At 50.2% G+C, this 18,811-nt stretch overlaps 1 protein-coding gene across 3 annotated transcripts in view; it reads right to left on the bottom strand.

The window, feature by feature from the left end:
- ARSG (arylsulfatase G) overlaps window positions 1-18,811 on the bottom strand; it is a 108,964-nt gene that overhangs the window by 36,353 nt on the left and 53,800 nt on the right. For all 3 annotated transcript variants that reach the window (XM_029929299.1, XM_029929301.1, XM_029929300.1), the window contains exons 3-6: window positions 11,204-11,391; window positions 7,540-7,587; window positions 5,338-5,449; window positions 3,167-3,304 (exon numbers count right to left, since the gene is read on the bottom strand). In XM_029929299.1, the coding sequence (XP_029785159.1) occupies window positions 3,167-3,304; window positions 5,338-5,449; window positions 7,540-7,587; window positions 11,204-11,391 (486 nt within the window). The remainder of the gene's footprint in view (window positions 1-3,166; window positions 3,305-5,337; window positions 5,450-7,539; window positions 7,588-11,203; window positions 11,392-18,811) is intronic.

Below are 18,811 nucleotides of genomic sequence, written 5' to 3'. Positions count from 1 at the left end.
TGAGCTTGGAGCCCTGATGCTGGTGGCAGGTTGTGTGGGTGGGCGCTGGGTGAGGGGCAGACCAGCAGGGCGAGAGCAGGGTGGGGGTGGGGTCGGGACAAGTACCTTGACAGGGGTCCTGGGCTCCAGCTCAGACAGGCGGTGGGGGGGGAGGGGTTCTGTCACTTTCGTACCTCTGGGACCTAGTTCAGAAGGACGAAGGCCCTGCCACGTTGGCCATGTGCTCTGATTTCAAATACCCTAAGTTCCTGCTCATGCCCGGGCTCAACACCACCCTCCTCGCTGGCAATATTCCCTACTGAGGCTCCGCGTGCAGTTCCAGAGTCTGGGAGGTGCGGGGGGACCGTTGACCCAGGAGCCCAGGATGTCTGCTCTCTCTTTTTCTGCCACTGAAGAGCATTGCTTGCTCTTTACAAAACACCTCAATCAAGCCTTAGCTTTGGGCATGCTGCCGGGTCAAGGGTCTAAATTCAACTAAAGATCTGGGGCGCTGGATGGTTCAGCCGGTTAAGTGTCCGACTCTTGATTTCGGCTCAGGGCATGATCTCGCCGTTCAGGAGTTCGAGCCCCGCATCGGGCTCTGCGCTGACAGTGTGAAGCCTGCTTGGGATCCTCTTTCTCACTCTCTCTCTGCCCTTTCCCTGCTCTTGCGCTCTCTCTCTCTCTCTCTCTCTCTCTCTCTCTCTCTCTCTAATAAATAAATAAATAAATAAATAACAAATTTAAATTCAACTAAAGATCTAAGAATAAACTTTCCAAGAAGTCTAGGTGGACTTCCTGCTGAGGAGAAGCAGAAAACCCCACCCTAGGGACTCCTAGGCTGGAGACCTGTGGTTTTGACAAACAGGTCCGGGGTGGGGGTAGGGGGCCCCGGCCCCAGGAGCAAAGGTCACAGAGGAGGAGGATCTGGGGGCCTTTCTTGCTGATGCTCCAAAAATCACGGATGAATGGGCAAGTCAGATCCTAAAGAAATCAGCACGTTTCAGGATTCCTTCCCGTAAAGTTGAAAGACAACAGGATTCATGTGATTCTTCACTTAATAACTAATTGATAAATTAGCAAAACTCTGCACCTTCTTTGTGGGACAAGGAGATTGTTCATGGAATTTTCTGCCCTGGAGCTGATTGGTTGGCTGGTGGAAGAACAGCCCCGTGCCACCCCTTCCCCCCACCCCCCCCCATCCCCGAGAGAGAACATTCAGCTGTCCCTAGGCGGTGGCTACCCCTCCCCGGGCAGCACGGTGCTGTCCCAAGTCCAGCGAAAGGAGGACTGAACTGTCCCCAGCCAGCCTCGAAGCATCCACCTGTCACAGGGTGCAGGGACCTGAACCATCTCGCAGCTCCAGGGCACAGAGACGGGTCCGACCCTCCAGATGGGAGAAGGGACTTGCCCGATCGCATCAGCCATCTGAAAAGAGGCCACAAGATGCAATCCCTGAAGCCCCGACGGACTGCCCTCCAGATGTAGGCCGTCGGTGGGTTTCATTATCAAGAATAGACTGCCCCCTCTGCCCGGCCTGTTGTCCCGCCTTCCAGAAAGTCTGCGCTTGAACAAGGGCTGGGGGGAGGTCCCTGCACGTTCAAGGACTAACGGGATCCGTTTCCCACAGGTGGGGTCCGTCTTTGTTTCTGCACAGGCAGACGGGCACCTGGCACATTATTTCTTGCCCTCTGAGGCAAAGACCGTGGGGAAAACCAGAGAACCTGCTGGAAGCTGTTCCACTGCCCTGGAGGGAGTCTGTAGTCTTGGGAGAAAGCTGAGCCGAGCGTGCACACGGGCTTATTAGAGGCCAGAGAAAAGGCAGCTGTGAAGAGGCAGGGCGGGGCTGAGGCGGGAGGGGAGGGGTGGTGGTGTGGGCACATGCCTGCCCCCCACAGTCTATGTATCTGCACCCGGGGCGGGTGCGCGCTGTGACACGGTTTCCACTTTTTGTGATTTTTAGTAAGTTGTTTCTAACACCAAAAGATCAGGGGATTTCATTCAAGGGCAGGTGTCTCTTGTGTCATGTGCGATAGAAAGATGTGACAGTTGTCATTCCCATTTCCTAAAGAAGACGCGAGCGGCAGAAGCTGGGCTGCAGCCGCACCCCAACATGGGGCCTGTGCTTTCAAGGGCTCGCTGCTCCCTAAAGCCTTACACTCAGGCTGCTGCCCTCCGTCAGGTTAGCTGGCGGGGCCCTCTAGGTGCTGGAATGTGTGACCCCCGTGTGCCGTGTTGAATAATGGCCCCCTAACATATCTAGGGTCCCTTCCCTGGAATCTGTGAGTTGAGATGCCATTGAATTAAGGATCTTGAGATAGGAAATTCTCACCTGGAAGACCTTAAATAGAATCACAAGTGTCTTTAATAGAAGGAGATGGAGGGACGTTTGACTACGGAAGACAAGAAGGCAAAGGGACAAGAGTAGAGATTAAAATCATGTGGCGATAAGCCAAGAAGAGCCAGCAGCCACCAGAGGACGGAAGAGGCAGGGCCCCTGGGTGGCTCAGTGGGTTAAGCTGCTGACTCTTGATTTCGGCTCGGGTCACCATCTCACACTTGGTGAGATCGAGTGAGATGGAGTGAGACCGAGCCCCGCAGTGGGCTCTGTGCTGACAACGCAGAGCCTGCTTGGGATTCTCTCTTTCCCTTTCTCTGCCCCTCCCCCACGTGTGCATGCTCTTCCCTTCCTCTCTCTCAAAATAAATAAATGGACTTTAAAAAAAAGAAGACAGAAAGACAAGAAATATTTCTCCCCTGATGATGCCTTTGATTTTAGCCCCATAAGTCTCATTTTGGGCGCCCAGCCTCCAGGGCTACAGGGGAACTGATTGCTGTTGTTTTATCCAATAAGCTGGTGGTTCATTTGTTACAGCAGCAATAAGAAGCTAATACACCCTGTCAAGTAATGAATCAACAAATGCCTTGAGCGCCCAGAGCATGGAGGCAGGCCCTCCTGTCCAGGAGCCTGTACGAGGGGACAGTAGAGCGTGATCTGAGCAGGAAACTGGGAATGCTCCTAGCAACTCTGGGAACATACCCGAGGAATGTCTGACCCAGGCCTGGTCTCCAGCTTCAAGTACAGGGGACATGCATGCATCCATCTTTGCTGGGCAAGGGAACACCACCGTGGCGTGGAGGCATTCGGAGGCCAGGGGGCAGCGCTGGGGACCCGGGGACCCCTTACCTCGCACGATGGATGAACTGGGTAGCTTTCTCAGCATATTTCTGTGCGAGGCGGGTCAGGTTCACCGGCTGCTCCACGATGCTGAGGTTTTCATACAGAGGAAGGGCCACATCCGTGTAACAGTGCCTCTTGAGGTTCCTGTGGGAGCCACGGATCGCATTCATTTCCACGACCTAAGTAACCGTGGTGTAGAACAAATGCTTTTATGCAGCAATGTGCGTAAGTACAAAACACTTAATGAGCTGGCCCCAGAGGTATTGTCCAGTCTGCCATTTCCTCCAAGCATAAAACCAGTAAAACGCCTTCTTCCCTTCTCTGCCAAAAGGTGTTTGTGTTCCTCAGACAAGCCTGGCCACTCTGCAAAGCTCACAAAGACTTTTGTGAGCCATTACTCCCATTTTGCAGGGAGAGAAACTGAGGTCCAAACAAACAAAATTACTCAAGCAGAGTCCCATAGCCAATGAATAGCCCCCATCCCTGGCTTTCTCCACGGACCTCCCTAGACGATGTCTTCCATCTAGGAGGTGCTAATGCGTGATGCTTTCCTAGGTCGTCCATGTGACATGACTTCTAACAAAAACACAGATGGCCGGGGACAACTTGAAAATTTCAGACCATGATTGGAGAATTGGGAGAAGCTTTAGCGATTGGAAAAAGTGGAGATCAAACCAGTTTTATCAGTCCTTGGTCTTATAGATGGAGATGAACCCAATGTGTGAATGCACCAACACATGCGGCTGATTAATGAACCTGGCCGTGACCCCGGCAAGCGACCTAAGCTTTTCAAAAAAATTTTTAAATGAGATTCTTTTTTCTTAAATGTTTATTTATTTTTGAGAGAGATAGAGAGACACAGTGTAAGCAGGGGAGGAAGCAGAGAGAGAGAGGGAGACACAGAATCTGAAGCAGGCTCCAGGCTCTGAGCTGTCAGCACAGAGCCCGACGTGGGGCTCGAACCCACAGACCATGAGATCATGACCTGAGCCAAAGTCGGACGCTCAACCGAGTGAGCCTCCAAGGCGGCCTGGATTCTTTTTTTTTTAATTTTATTTATTTTGAGAGAGAAAGAGAGCCCCTTATAACCACCCCCCCCCCTTATAAAAGTTTGGAAGACAAGGTCAGACTGGGGTAAATAATCTCCAAGGACCACAGTTTTTGAAAAAGGGGGAAAGGGTTCTCACTCAACTAGGCATCCTAATGCTAACTTCATCGTCAGTGTCACGCTTTTCAGGTTTTATGACCTTGTGGCAACTCTAACATCACCTAAAATATCTCCCCTCGCTGCTCTCCAACTAAGCCAACTCCCTTTTTCCCCCTTTTGATTTAACCTGGACTTAAAGGGGCCTGGCTGGCATATGTCACAGACCAAGTGTGACCACAGATGTGCCGCTCTGGCCGCAGCCGGTAAGGAGGGAGGCGTACCGCACTTCACTTTTCCCCCTGCAATGTGCACACGAGCCACCCGGGCATCTGTGAGAAGGGAGACCTGGGGTGGGGCTGGGGGAGGGGAGGTCTGAAATCCTGCTTTTCTAACAAGTACCTGGATGGCAGCCTTGCTGCTGGGCCAGCGACCACCCTTCGCGCAGCAAGTAGGCCCTAGACTCAGAGGGACCCAGACAGGAACCTCTATCTCTACCTCTTACAGCTCCAGGCGCACCTGGGCAAGCCAGTCCTTCCCTGTACCTTTACAGGTTTCCTTACTTGTTTGTTTGTTTTTTATTTTTTTTAACATTTATTCATTTTTGAGAGACAGAGAGAGCATGAGAGACAGAGCATGAGCAGGTGAAGGGCAGAGAGAGAGGGAGACTCAGGCTGCAGGCTCTGAGCTGTCAGCACAGAGCTCGACGTGAGGCTCAAACTCACGAACCAACCACAAGATCATGACCTGAATGGCAGTTGAACACTTAACCAATGGAGCCACCCGGGCCCCCCTCCTTACTTGTAAAATCAGAATAAGTGTGCTCCATACACAGTGGTCCTGTGGATTGCAGAGAAGCAGGTAGGGTCCTGAGACTAACAATTTTTCAATAAATGGCCATTATTATGTTAACCGTTGTGTTATTCATGAGCCCACTGAGGCTTGCCTTCCCAGCCCCCCACCCCTGATGGACGACCCCCTTAGGACTTCACCTTGCTCGGGAGCCCACTGCCTGATCCTTGGATGGGATTACCTTGACGGTGTGTCCCCCCGTGGACATGCAGGACAAGGAGGGTGGTTGTAGCCGGGGGTATCGGTACAGCCCATATCATGGCTGTATGGTATTCCAAAGTAGTAATCAAAGCCTGAAAGAGAAGCAATTGGTCAGCACCCCCACTTGGCTTCTGTTCTATGAGCGTGCATTCTTATACCCAGGACGAAAATTTAATTTTCCATGATTTAATACTGCAGTGCTGTGGAGTATGTAATTAAAAGAGGATTTGATTCATATCCCTTTGTAGTATGCAAAGAAAACACTTTGCTGGGTTCTGGCTGTAAGAGTAGACTTGCAAAACATCTTGGGATTAGAGTTAACCCAGAGTGGGCGGAAGTGGAGAGAATTATTAAACACCTACGATCCCCAGTGCAGTTATGAACACATTCAGTAAGTACTTGATGACAACCAAGTACATGCATGGCACCTTAAGGAAAAAAGAGACTATTCTCAAGAGACTGGAGGGGAAGTAAGACATAGATCAAACTGTAAGAGGTTGGGGTGAAGGGAATGGAGACCCAGGAAGTGTACCAGGGAAGACATACAAGAAGCAGGAGGCGATATGAGTGAACTTGGAGATAGGAAACAAGAAACCTCAGACTGCCCAAGCCAGCAGGCTTTCCCGGACTATCTGGTCCAGGGACACAAGTTTATGGCACACGCTATCTCTTCTCGGTCCGAGCACCAGACACCACAAATCCAAAATGGCACCACTTCCAGCTGAGCAAGATCTGCTCTCAGGACCCATCCGCCCCACCACAGGAACTCCAGAAAGGGGCACTCAAGATGTCAACACCCTGATCTGGTTCAACTTCCTCATTTGTCAAGGAGGAAAAAAGATCAAGTGGGAAACGTAAGTTTTGCGGTAATTTTTAGTTAGCGAAAAAGCCAGTTCCTTCACCTGCCGTTCTTTTTTTTTATGTTTTTTTAAAATTTATTTTTGAGAGACAGAGAGAGACAGCATGACTTGGGGAGGGTCAGAGAGAGAGGGAGACACAGAATCTGAAACAGGCTCCAGGCTCTGAGCTAGCTGCCAGCACAGAGCCCCATGCGGGGCTCGAACCCACGAACCGTGAGATCATGACCTGAGCCAAAGCTGGACGCTTAACCGACTGAGCCACCCAGGTGCCCCACACCTGCCGTTCTTAAAGAGCACACATAGAGGATGCCATGGAAGCCCAAATGGAAAACGGGGCGCAAGGGAAGAAAGGGGGAGGAAGGAGCACCAAAGGGGAGGAAGGAGTTGCAGACAGTGCTCCCAGCAGGAGTCCGAGGCTGAAGGCTGGTTGGAGGCCGGTTCTTCGAAAGCCATTCTCCAAACGCAAAGATCTTCAGACGCATACGTTCCCCCACATCTAGGAGAGAGCACTGCAGCCCTTTCCCATGGAGCTAGAGGGAGACACTGGGGCAGAGGAGGGGAGAAGTCTGCACAACAGTCTGGGACCATGTTCAAGAAGAAGGCCATCCACTTGCTTATACAATAGCAGGGTAACAGAGAAGCACGTGCCAGCAAGGGACAGGGGAGAAGCCACGAAGTTGACATAATGGCAAACCACCTTTAAGAGAAAGTCCAAGGAAGATCTCCATATGAAGCAGGAGAAGCAGGTCAGGGGGAGAGCAGGAGCAAACACCACAACTTCGGAAAAACATCGAAAAGCCTGTGAATTGGACATTCAGACAGCTCATCCATCAACAGACCAATTTGCAGACCATTGGCTCAGGCAGCTTGATCTTGGCCTATTCTCCAAGGCCAGAGAGGCAGGACTTGGAGGCAGTCAACGGCTACAGGAAGAAGGCAAGAGGGAGCGTCTCCTGTTTGAACCCACAGGACCATTTTTACTCGTTACGACACTAGACGTGTCTGGACCTCACAGGGGCTAAATCTTCCCTGAGATGTGGACACTGATGGGCTCACGATGGGAAGACCAGAAAGGGCAGGCAGGCACCAAGGGCAAGGGGAGGGGGGTGCGTTCAGGAAAGATGCCAGGTGAGCAGGACGCAAGACCAAGGGGAGCCCCCTGGGTCCCCCAGATGCACCTCAGTGACCCTGTGAATGAAGACATCCTAACTCAGGAGAGCTGTCCCCCAGGAGCAGGACGGCTTAAACGTTAATGGAATCCTTTTACACCATGATCTTTACTTCTTGTTTCCCAGGTAACAAATTCCCCAAAGAACTCTTACCGCGGAAATTGGGGTGGTAAGATCCATTGTGTCCAAGGTGCCATTTGCCTGTAGGAAAGCAAGAGAGAGACTTTCAGATGAACCCCCACGGGGGCTCCCAGCGCCTTTGGGGAGCTGATCACATACTCAGTTCTGCATCAGTGCTGCCCTTTCCTGAGGACAAGCAGAGAGGCTGCAAGCCTTGCTCTCGGGGACTGAGAGGCAGTCCACAGGGAGACAGGACGCGAGCAAGGATGAGTCAGGATTGACGCAGGGAAGCACACAGCGAAAAGGAAGACAAGCCTTTCCTGGGGGCCCAGAGAAGCCAGCAGCCTGTGCTCTGGTCCCTCCAAGAGTGTTTAATGCCCACAGCAACCCCACGTAGCCCACTGCACCTGCTCTACCCTCCTGTGCCGGGCCCCTTGCCGAGGCTCAGAGGACAGGCACGTGCCCCAGGGAACCCTGGAGATGCCCGGTTCCCTCCTGGCTTCATCATGCTCCTCTCTGACCAACATCAGCAGCCTTCGGAAGCCAATCAAAAGGCCATCTTCCCACCCCACCCCTGCTGCTGCACCCCTGCAGTGATACTCACCTGGACAGCAAAGGAGGAAGGTCAAATATGCACCTTGCTCGGTCAATGCGTTTCTTTAGGGGAGAAGGACGGGGTGATGTGTGGCAAAGGCGCTGACCGTGTTTGAGCTTTCTGACCTGCCAATTCCGCCCTGGGGAGCAGGGACCCCAGGGAAACCATCCATAGGGCAAGGGGCGGAGAATGCGGTACATGGATCTAAACAGCAGCGGCACTGAACAACGTACCAGGGAAAGAAAGACACGGGCAACCGCAGGACTGTGGCTGCAGCAAGTTATTTTACCCGGCCTCGATGAAATACTACCAAACTCTTTTTCAGAGATAAATGCATGCAGCAAAAGGTAATAATCAGGGGCCCTGTCACCCTAGGTAAAGGGTACAGGGGTGTTGATTCTTCTCTTTTTGCAACTGCTCTGTAGGTTTGAGACAAAAAAAAAAAGTAACATGAAGGAGAGGGAAATGGATTAAGCATTATGTGGAAGGCTTGGATTAAGCATTGCATGGAAATTCAAAATTATATTAAAATGTTTAAGCTATTTCTAAGATTATTAAAATTCTAAGAAATAGACAAAGTATTACAATGAAATTTAAAATAAGGGGGGGGCCTGGTTGGCTCAGTCAGTTAAGACTCTGACTTCAGTTCAGGTCATGATCTTGTGGTTTGTGGGTTCAGGCTCCATATCAGGGTCACAGTGAGGAGCCTGCTTGGTACTCTCTCTCTCTTTCTCTCTCTCTCTCAAAAAATAGATAAAACTTTTTAAATGTTGAAAAGAAAAAAAGGGGGTGCGTGGGTGGCTCCGTCGGTTAAGCATCCAACTTCAGCTCAGGTTCTAGCCATGGGTTCTAGCCCTGTGTTGGGCTCTGTGCTGACAGCTCAGAGCTTGAAGCCTGCTTCAGGTTCTTTCTCTGCCCTTCCCCCACTCACATGCATGCTCTCTTTCTCTCTCTTAAAAAATAAATAACATTAAAAACAATAATTAAATGGGGGAGAGGGAAAATGGGTGATGGGCACTGAGGAGGGCACTTGTTGGGATGAGCACTGGGTGTTGTATGTAAGCCAATTTGACAATAAATTATATTAAAAAAAACAAGAAACAAAAAATAATTTTAAAATATATTTTTTAAATGTTAAAAACAAAGAAATATAAAATAAAATAAGAGGAAGGGGTGAAAAGGAGACCTAGTGGTACATTTAGAACATCACCCTACACCAAGGTTAGAATCAAAGCGTGAGGGTGCAAATGGTCTTGAGACTCCTTGGGGGGGGGGTTATTTTTCCCATAATTAGAAACTCACAATCACAACACATGACGTGGCCGAACATCCCCCCTCGAACATGCAAAGGTGGGTTGAATGGGGAAGGGAGAGGCGAGCAGCTGAACCCTTAGCTCACTTGGAGTTGAAAGGCACGAAGAGGGAGGGGCAAGTGAAGAGCAAACTCAGCTCAGGAGAAGCCCAGCACCTGCCGCATAGGGAGACTTCAGAGAGTCCCAGGGGCCAAACCCTCCCAGGCTGCGAGCATGGCTGGGATGCAGGTGATGGGGCCAGTAAGGATACTCAGCCCATCATGGCAGCTTCACAGTAATTATACCCCCGGGATATGGGCGGGAAGGGACACAAAAGGAGGGATCTTAATTTGTATCTCCTCCCACTGGCGCTTGCCCCCTTGGGACAATGAACGCCACACTCCAGTCTGGTCTTCTGTAGAAGTATGTGGGGCTCCTTGATCCAGAGAAGGTGGGGCTGACATCAGACACTGGAGCTCCAGGCATCAATAACACCCCCACAGGGACCCTGGCCGCCATCTTGTTTGTTGGAAGCCCTCCCTTGCCACTTCATGTATGAAGAGAGGCAGGAATCCCAGTGGACCCAGCTCTTGGAAAGTTAGAATAACAAGCACAAGCAGCCTAAGGATGCTTCTGGGACTGCTGCATTGCCTTGGCCTCTGGAGGGAAGGCCGGCAGTGGAGCAGAGCATCAGCGCGCGGCTGGGCAGACACACTGTCTAGGTGCGCCGGCTGCCAGTGGGCAGCTGACCGGGTCTCTCCACCTGTCTGAAAGTCAATTTCCTAACATCCATCCTGGGGGCAATGATCATCTCAGAAGGTATCTCCATACCCTGATGCAAAGAAAACCTTAAGCCCAGTACCTGGTGTGTAACAAATATTGAGGAAGAGGTGCCTAAGAAACGTAAAAAGAAAGAAAGTTGTTGGATGGCATGGTAGACCAGCTGCTTGCCTACCCTACACCCATACCCCCAACCCCCCACCCCTGTCCTGCTAACAGAACTGTGGTTCTGTTCAGAGGACCAAATCCAAGGCCGTCATTATAATCCTAAACCCCAGTTTTCCCAGCCTTCCTTGTAGGGAGGCGTGGCCATAAAAATCCACTGGTAAGATTTAAGTGCATTTCGGGGCGCCTGGGTGGCTCAGATGGTTAAGCATCCACCTTCATCTCAGGTCATGATCTCACGGTCTGTGGGTTCAAGCCCTGCATTGTGCTCTGTGCTGACGGCTCAGAGCCTAGAGCCTGCTTCAGATTCTGTCTCCTTCTCTCTCTGCCCCTCCCTACTCATGCTCTGTCTCTCTCTCTCAAAATAAAATAAAGACATTAAAAAAAAAGATTTAAGTGGATTTCTGCCTGGAGGGAGAGGGAGTTTCTGAGAAAAGATTGGCTTTCCTGGGAGAGGTGAATACAGGAGGCCCACACCTCCATCCCTCTGCTTTTCCTTCCTTGAGGCCAACTGATGGTGAACGGTACTGGGCAGCTCTATTGCAACCAAGAGGCCACAAGCGTGAGGACAAAAGAGCAGAAAAAACAGAAATGGGCTCCTTGAGTGGCACAGCCAATGAAAGTACTCACTCACCTCCTGTTACAACAGGAGGAAAACAGCTCTAGAGATGGTTGAGTTCCCTGTTCGGTCTTTTCAATTACTTACAGCTGCAAGCTCTCCTAACTAACGTCTACAGCAAGAAACACACAAAAAGCAGGCATGAGCAGAAGAGGCGGCAGCAGGTTGGGGCTACCCAAACACAAAGCAGGCACCCCACAACTGCTGTGGGAGACGGGGATCCCGGCTGCGGAGCGCCAACGTTACCTATCATTCCAGTGACGTAGCCAGCCTGCCGCAGCACCTCAGCCAAGGTGGTCTCATTGAGCGGAAGCCCCCCCACGGAAGTGACCCCAAAGTTGTGTGTGACTCCATTGCGAAGGCCAAGCCGTCCGGTCAGCAGGGAGGCCCTGGAGGGTGAGCAGGTGGAGGCAGCCGCGTGGAAATCCACAAACCTGCACAGAAAGAAAGGTAACTGGGGTCCCTCTATCCACAGAAAGCCAGACCAAGAGAAACCCCATTTCTACCCAGTTCCCAGGATCTCAGTGCTGGGAAAAGCTCAAAGATCACCCAGTGAAGGGACAGGTAAGGAAAACAAAGCTCAGAGAGGCCACGCAACTAATTCGAGGTCACACAGCTAAGTCAAATTTGTTTCATCCAGAATATTTAGTGGATCCTGTTTATCCAAAGATTCCATATTTTGCAACCATCCCCTCACTAACATCTATATGTATCTCTAAAATCAATACTCGTGGTCTTTAAGCAGTCACTCATGGACATTCCAAGATGTTCCAAAACACCATGTTTTCTACCACGCACATCCCTAGCTGAGGCTGAGGAAGGCAGTCTTCTTGGTTTGGCTCTTGTGCCTCAAGCACTTTCTTTCCAGAGTCCACTGAGTGCTATAGTTTTTGCATTTTTGTGCTTTCTGTTGGTGATTTTGCTGTTTAAACTGGTCCCCAAGCGTAGGACTGAAAGACTGCCTACCGCTCCTCAGTGCAAAACGCTGTGATGTGCCTCATGAAGAAAATACAAGTGTTAGATAACCTTCATTCAGGAATGAGTTATAGGGCATTGGCCATGAGCTCCATGTTCATGAATCAAAAATTATACTAAAGGAGACGTCTTTAAACAGAAATGCACATAACACAAGGTTCTATAGTGATCTGTTGACAAAATGTAGCCAGAGGCTCAGGAGAATCTAATTCTCTAGGTCCCCTAGAAGCAATGGGTCAGAATTCCATGATTCAATGTTCACGGTGACTTTTATAGACTATGACAAGAATGACTGTATCTACTACACATTACTGGATGCCCAGCCTTTTTTTAGACACTGTGGAAAAAATATTAAAGATGTCTAGCCGTCTTCCTTCCCTCAAGGAATGTAATTAAACTTAATAATATCACCACTGACCACATAAGTCTCCTGACCGGATTATATGAAGTTGATATCATCAAGGGTTCTCAAAGAGCACTGAACCCGAATCTGATCAGACCTCTGGATCTAGTCTTCAGGTTACAGGAAATAGAGCTGATAGAACAAATTAAATGACACCACAAGGAAAGAATCTAACAAATCACTTGACAACATTCGACAACATTCTACCACAATTGGTGTCGTGCTTCAAAAAGTCAATATCGGAGCGAAAACTGGCATAGTGGGGAAGATTCTACACTAAAGGACACTGAAGAGATACCCAAATGGAACTCGTGATCCTTGGTTGGCTTCCAGTTCATACATGCCAACAGCACATCTGGGGGCTAACTGGGGACACTTAATAGGAGCTGGCTATAAGATGACATGGGGAGGGGCGCCTGGGTGGCTCAGTCGGCTAAGCGTCCAGCTTCGGCTCAGGTCATGATCTCACGGTTTGTGGGTTCGAGCCCCGCGTCGGGCTCTGTGCTGACAGCTAGCTCAGAGCCTGGAGCCTGCTTCCGATTCTGTGTCTCCCTCTCTCTCTGACCCTTCTCTGCTGGTACTGCCTCTCTCTGTCTCTCAAAAATAAATTTAAATATATTAAAAAAAAAAAAGATGACACGGGGAGACCATTGTCCATTTTCTGGATCACAGCCACATCAAGCGATATTTTTGTTCTCCTCTTCCAGTTGTGTTGGCATATAGCATGGTGCTCGCTGAAGGTGTACAGCATACTGATTTGATACATGTCACTGGGAAACCACCTGACAAGAAGTCTGGTGAACAGCCGTCATTTCACACATAGCTACCGTTTTTTTTCCTTGGGATGAGAATTTTTAAGATCTGCTCCCTTAGAAACTTTCAGACGTACGGTCCGGTGCGGCTAATTCTAGTCACCGTGCTGCGTGTTCCACGCCTAGAGCTGCCTTACCTCGTGACTGGAAGTTTGCACCTTTGGACCCCTTCGCCCATTTCCCCCACCCCCACCCCTGGCAACCACCAATCCGTTCTCTGCATCTGGAAGTTCGGGTTTTTTTAGATTCATAGAATATTTGTCTTTCACTGTCTGACTCCTTTTACCTAGCATGATGTTCACAAGGTCCACCTATGTTGTCGAATCGGCAGATTTCCTTCCTTTTTTTTTTAACAACTGAATAATCTTCCATTGTCTATTACATAATAAAATAGACATTTTTTATTACACTTAGAATATATTTTTATTCCATTCAGAAAGTTTTTAGGGGCTCACTTGGTTAAGCTCGGCTGGTTAAGCATCCAACTCTTGATTTTGGCTCAGGTCATAATCTCATGGTTCTTGAGATCAAGCCCCATGTGAGGGTCTGTGGTGACAGTGTCTCTCTCTCCCTCGGTCTCTGCCCCTCTCCGACCTGCACAAGCATGCACATACGTATGCACACTTCTCTCAAAATAAGTAAGCTTAAAAAAATAGAAAGTTTTTATTATATTAAGAATGCTTTTATTTTTTTTTTTGAGAGAGAGAGACAGAGAGACAGAGAGACAGAGCATGAGCAAGGGAGGGGCAGAGAGAGAGGGAGACACACAATTTGAAGCAGGCTCCAGGCTCTGAGCTGTCAGCACAGAGCCCGATACGGGGCTCGAACTCACAAACCATGAGATCGTGACCTGAGCTGAAGTCAGACTCTTAACAGACTGAGCCACCCAGGCGCCCCAAGAATGTTTTTATTCTTAGAGATTCATGCTACAATGCTTATAATAAAAGAGCATAACATCTGCACCGTTCAAATGACTAAAAAAAAAAAAAGGAAAAACAATCACAAATACAAATGGCAAAATGCTGCTAAGAGGTGAGTATACTGGTATTAATCCAACTGTCCTTTTCACTTTCCTTTATGTTGGAGATTTTTAAGATTAAAACGTAATAATTAATATTTAATATTAAAAGTCGCCAAAGGGTGACAGTCTGGAGTGTGGAATGCGCAGAGCAGTGACAGGATGGGTGGCCAGGAGGACAGGCAGCCTAAAGGACGGGTCGGCAACTCAGAACCACGCGCGTCCGGGCTGTCCGGAGCCCGGCAGGTGAGCTCAGCCATCCTGGGCAGAACAAAGCCCGAGGTCCTGGCGGGGACAAGGGACTGGCCCACAGGGACCAGGTCAGCAGAAGCCGGGCTCAGTGTCCCTTCCTCCTCTCCACATGTGACCCAACCTCACCCAGTGGCTGGGAAGGGGTGGGGGGGAGCTCTAAAGTGCTCCTCTGATCATGCCTAATACTCTAAGATGATTACCTGGCGCACTCAGAAACCCTGCTCCCCCACAGTCCACCTTTGGGGTCTCTCCTTCCGCCCACTCGCCCCTCGGGCACCAGCACAGGGGCTTCTGGGTCCTTTTTCAGCTCTGCAGAGTGCTAGCTCCTTCCCAAGGTCGCCTGCACCTGGCACCTCTCCCGGATCTTTGCACGGCCTTTCCTCCTTATTGCGTGTTCTTGCGACGGGGCCTCGCCGCCCAATCATCAGGCACCCCGGGCACGTACTCGGTAGCACGGATCCCAACCCGAATTACTTGGTTTATTTTTATATCCTTTCTTTCTGGGCCAACTTCCGTCCACGCAAGCTCCCTAGGAGGAGGGCTTTGCCTATGTCGCTCACTGCTTATCTCCTGCTCCTAAAACTGGGCTCTGTAAATACAGGGTGGAGGGGAGGAGGGAGGATGGGGATGGGGGAGGAGAGGGGAAGAGAAGGGTCTTTCCTTCCCAGCAACTTCATTGAAAATGTAACCAAACCTCAGGGCACCCGGGTGGCTCAGTTGGTTAAGCACCAACTTCAGCTCAGGTCATGATCTCACAATTCATGGGTTCAAGCCCTGCGTGGGGCTCTGTGCTGAGCGCTCAGAGCCTGGAGCCTGCTTGGGATTCTGTGTCTCCCTCTCCCTGCCTCTCCCCTGCTTGTGTTTTGTCTCTATCTCTCAAAAATAAATATATGTTAAAAATTTTTTTAAAAAGAAAAGCTAATCAAACCTCAAAATAACCATCACCGGGAAGTGCGGGGTGGGGTGGCATGTCACCAAAAGTGGCACCTTCCCAATAGTTGTGAAGATAACACGCTGACGTGGAGTTTGCTCACCTAAGTGTCATGATGTGAAGTGTCGTGGAGAGACGTGACATCGGGGGCCCCTGGGAAAGCAGGGGATGGGGTCACGGAGGGCAGTCCTGTTTAACCACTCCTCCCTCACTGGCTGCAGAGCCTGTGTCACCATCTGCCGCCACCACTACAGCCTAGGGTCTCCGCCATAACCCCGCACCCGGACGGCAGCGGTCCCCAAGCCCCGTGACAGCAGCTCTGGCCCAGGAAGGCCACTGGGCCAGGCAGCCCGCCTGCCCAGGGGCTTAGACCAGCCCGGGGACACTTGCTTGTTTTCTGTGCCCTCACAGAGGCCAGCCTGGGGCAAGAGAATGGGGAAATGCATACAAATCCCTGCTTCTCAGAGCAGCAATTCTGTCAGAAGACGGGAAGGAGAGGGTTAAAACACAGCGTTTAAAAGGGACTCCACCTGGGGCGCCTGGGTGGCTCAGGGGAGGTGAAGAGGGTCGGGTATCAGGACTTCAGGTCACCATCTCACGGTTTGTGAGTTCGAGCCCCACATCAGGCTCTCTGCTGTGGGTGCAGAGCCTGCTTGGATCCTCAGTTTTCCTCTCTTTCTGCCCCTCCCCTGCTTGTGTGCTCCCTCTCTTAAAAATAAACACAACATACACAAACAAACAAATAAAGGGACCCACATGCAGCCTCTCTCCCCCTTCCAGGACCAGCTGTGCTAAAAAGAAAGCCCTACGAGTCTATAATGTTTTCATGTCCCTCATCCCTCAGAGACGCCCTCCAGAGCTACCCCCAGCCTGCTTACAGTGAGCAGGGTCCTGAACACCCTGCTCTTTACCATGACCTTGGCATTTGCAGAGGGGATGGCCCTACAGGGCAATGAGGTCTGCAACCCAGCCGGCAACACAGTGGTTTTCTCTTTTCTTGTTTCTTTCCTTTTTTCTCCCTCTTTTTAAAAACATGAGAAGCACTGGGTGTTATATGGAAACCAATTTAACAATAAACTATTATTTAAAAAAAATATGACACTCGGGGCGCCTGGGTGGCTCAGTCGGTTAAGTGTCCGGCTTCGGCTCAGGTCATGATCTCACGGTTCATGGATTCGAGTCCCAAGTGGGGCTCTGTGCTGACAGCTAGCTCGGAGCCTGGAGCCTGCTTCAGATTCTGTGTCTCTCTCTCTCTCTCTGACCCTCCTCTGCTCATGCTGTCTCTCTCTCAAAAATAAAATAAAACATTTAAAAATTTTTAATAAATAAATAAACAGTGTGTGTGTGTGTGTGTGTGTGTGTGTGTGTGTGTGTATGAAATGCCCCAAATAAGTAAATCCGATGAGACAGAAAATCGGGGCTGGAGGGAGGGGGGATGGGGAGAACGTGCTTCCTCGGTGTGGGGCTTCCTTTCAGGATGATGGAAACATTTGTAACTGGATAGAAGCAGGAGTTGTGCGATATTATAAAGGCACTGTACGTCACTGAGTTGCTCACTTTAAAATGGTTCATTTTATGTCATGTGAATTTCACTTCAATTAAAAAGCAAAACCCAAATCTTGCAGACTAAGAGGAAAACGCCTAGAGAGAATGTCCCAGGTTGGAGAAAAGGCCCATTAGCCTGGATATTAAGTCTATAGTTCTTTAGGTGAGAAAATAGTCATTTAACATTTTATTTATTTTTGAGAGAGAGAGAGAGAGAGAGAAAGCAGGCTCTGTGCTCACAGCAGAGAACCCCAAGTGGGGCTTGAACTCATGAACTGTGAGATCATACCCTGAGCCAAAGTTGGACAGTTAATCAACTGAGCTACCTAGGTGCCCCATTTTTTTGGTCTTTTTAAAATTTAATTAATTTATTTATCTATTTTTAATGTTTTATTTATTTTTAATGTTTTATTTATTTTTGAGAGAGAGAGACCACGTGAACAGGGGAGGGTCAGAAAGAGAGGGAGACACAGAATCTGAAGCAGGCTCCAGGCTCTGAGCTAGCTGTCAGCACAGAGCCCCACACGGGGCTCGAACCCACGAACCGTGAGATCATGACCTGAACCAAAGTCAGGCGCTTAACCGACTGAGCCACCCAGGTGCCCCTTTGTCTTTTTTTTTTTTTAATGTTTGTTTATTTTTGAGAGAGAGACAGAGAACAAGCAGGAGAAAGTCAGAGAGAGAGGGAGACCCAGAATCTGAAGCAGGCTCCAGGCTCTGAGCTGTCAGCATAGAGCCCGACACGAGGCTCAAACCCACAAACTGTGAGATCATGACTGGATCCGAGGCCGGATGCTCAGTCGACTGAGCCACTCAGGCGCCTGGAGAAAATACTCATTGAAAACTAAGGCAGTGATCTATCATTTCATTCCTTTTATTCCCAAAACAATGACAAGCAGCAAGCAGGGGCAGACCTGTGACAGGTGCTAAGGAAGCAAAGGTCCAGTCTCTGTCCTCAATGACCATACAGTTTAGTTTCTGAACAAAAGCCCTATGAGGTAGTTTCTACTTTACTAGGATTGGTTATCAGCACTTAGTGCTAACTGTGGCCACGGCCCTTTACGTGCGTTAACTTCCTAACACAGTAGCCTTGGGATGTGCTATTGTAAGGACTCCCATGACAGACGGGGAAACTGAGGCAGTCAGACACGGGAGAGACACAGTGAGTCCCCAGGCATTCTGCCCCACCCTTGCCCTCAGCCCTACCCCATGCAGCCAAGTACCCAAGGGCGGTCTTTCAACTCATACCCGCCCAATTCCAAATCCCACATGGGTGCCATTTAACCACGCCGCCTCCACCAGGAAATCACAGCGTAGCTGGAGAGCCAGAGGACAGGGGCCGGGGGACATCTGTCCAGGGCAGAGGAGACAGAGTGAGGTGTTCACACAGAGAGGAAACGTGCCCAGTCCCCCAGCCCAGCCCCAGGGTGAGGGAGGTGGCACAGCGCGCTGGCACAAGAGGCTTTGAGACTTCATCATCCAAAGAGGCGTGGGGTGTGGGCACACATGGGCACACACATGTCACAACGCAGCCGACAGCATTTCTCAAGAGTTTCTTGAGAAAAGATGATAAAACCCTGATAGGATTAATTCAGGTCTGGCCCGGGTGTTTGCTAATCCTGATAACCTGCAAGAGAAAACCTGGGCACGGGGGCATCTGGTCTCGTTGGAGTCCTGCCTGGAGACAGGAGGCTGCATGCGACAGCCCTGGGGGGCTCCTGAGCAAGCCAGCGTTGTGGGAACTGGTGTTTCTGGAAAGAACAGTAATCCGCTGGGTGTCCTCTGCTCCAGACACCCTCACCCACACCAGCTGGTTCCCACAGCCTCCACCCTCAGGAGGTGGGGGATTCCCGAACATTCAAGGCAACAAATGGCAGAGAAGGTACACCGTCGGGGAGCGGGGACCCGGCACTGGGAG

Source organism: Suricata suricatta, chromosome 17 (assembly GCF_006229205.1).
Source record: "Suricata suricatta isolate VVHF042 chromosome 17, meerkat_22Aug2017_6uvM2_HiC, whole genome shotgun sequence".
NCBI classification, from domain to species: Eukaryota; Metazoa; Chordata; class Mammalia; order Carnivora; family Herpestidae; genus Suricata; species Suricata suricatta.
This window is presented reverse-complemented; position numbering and strand designations above follow the sequence as displayed.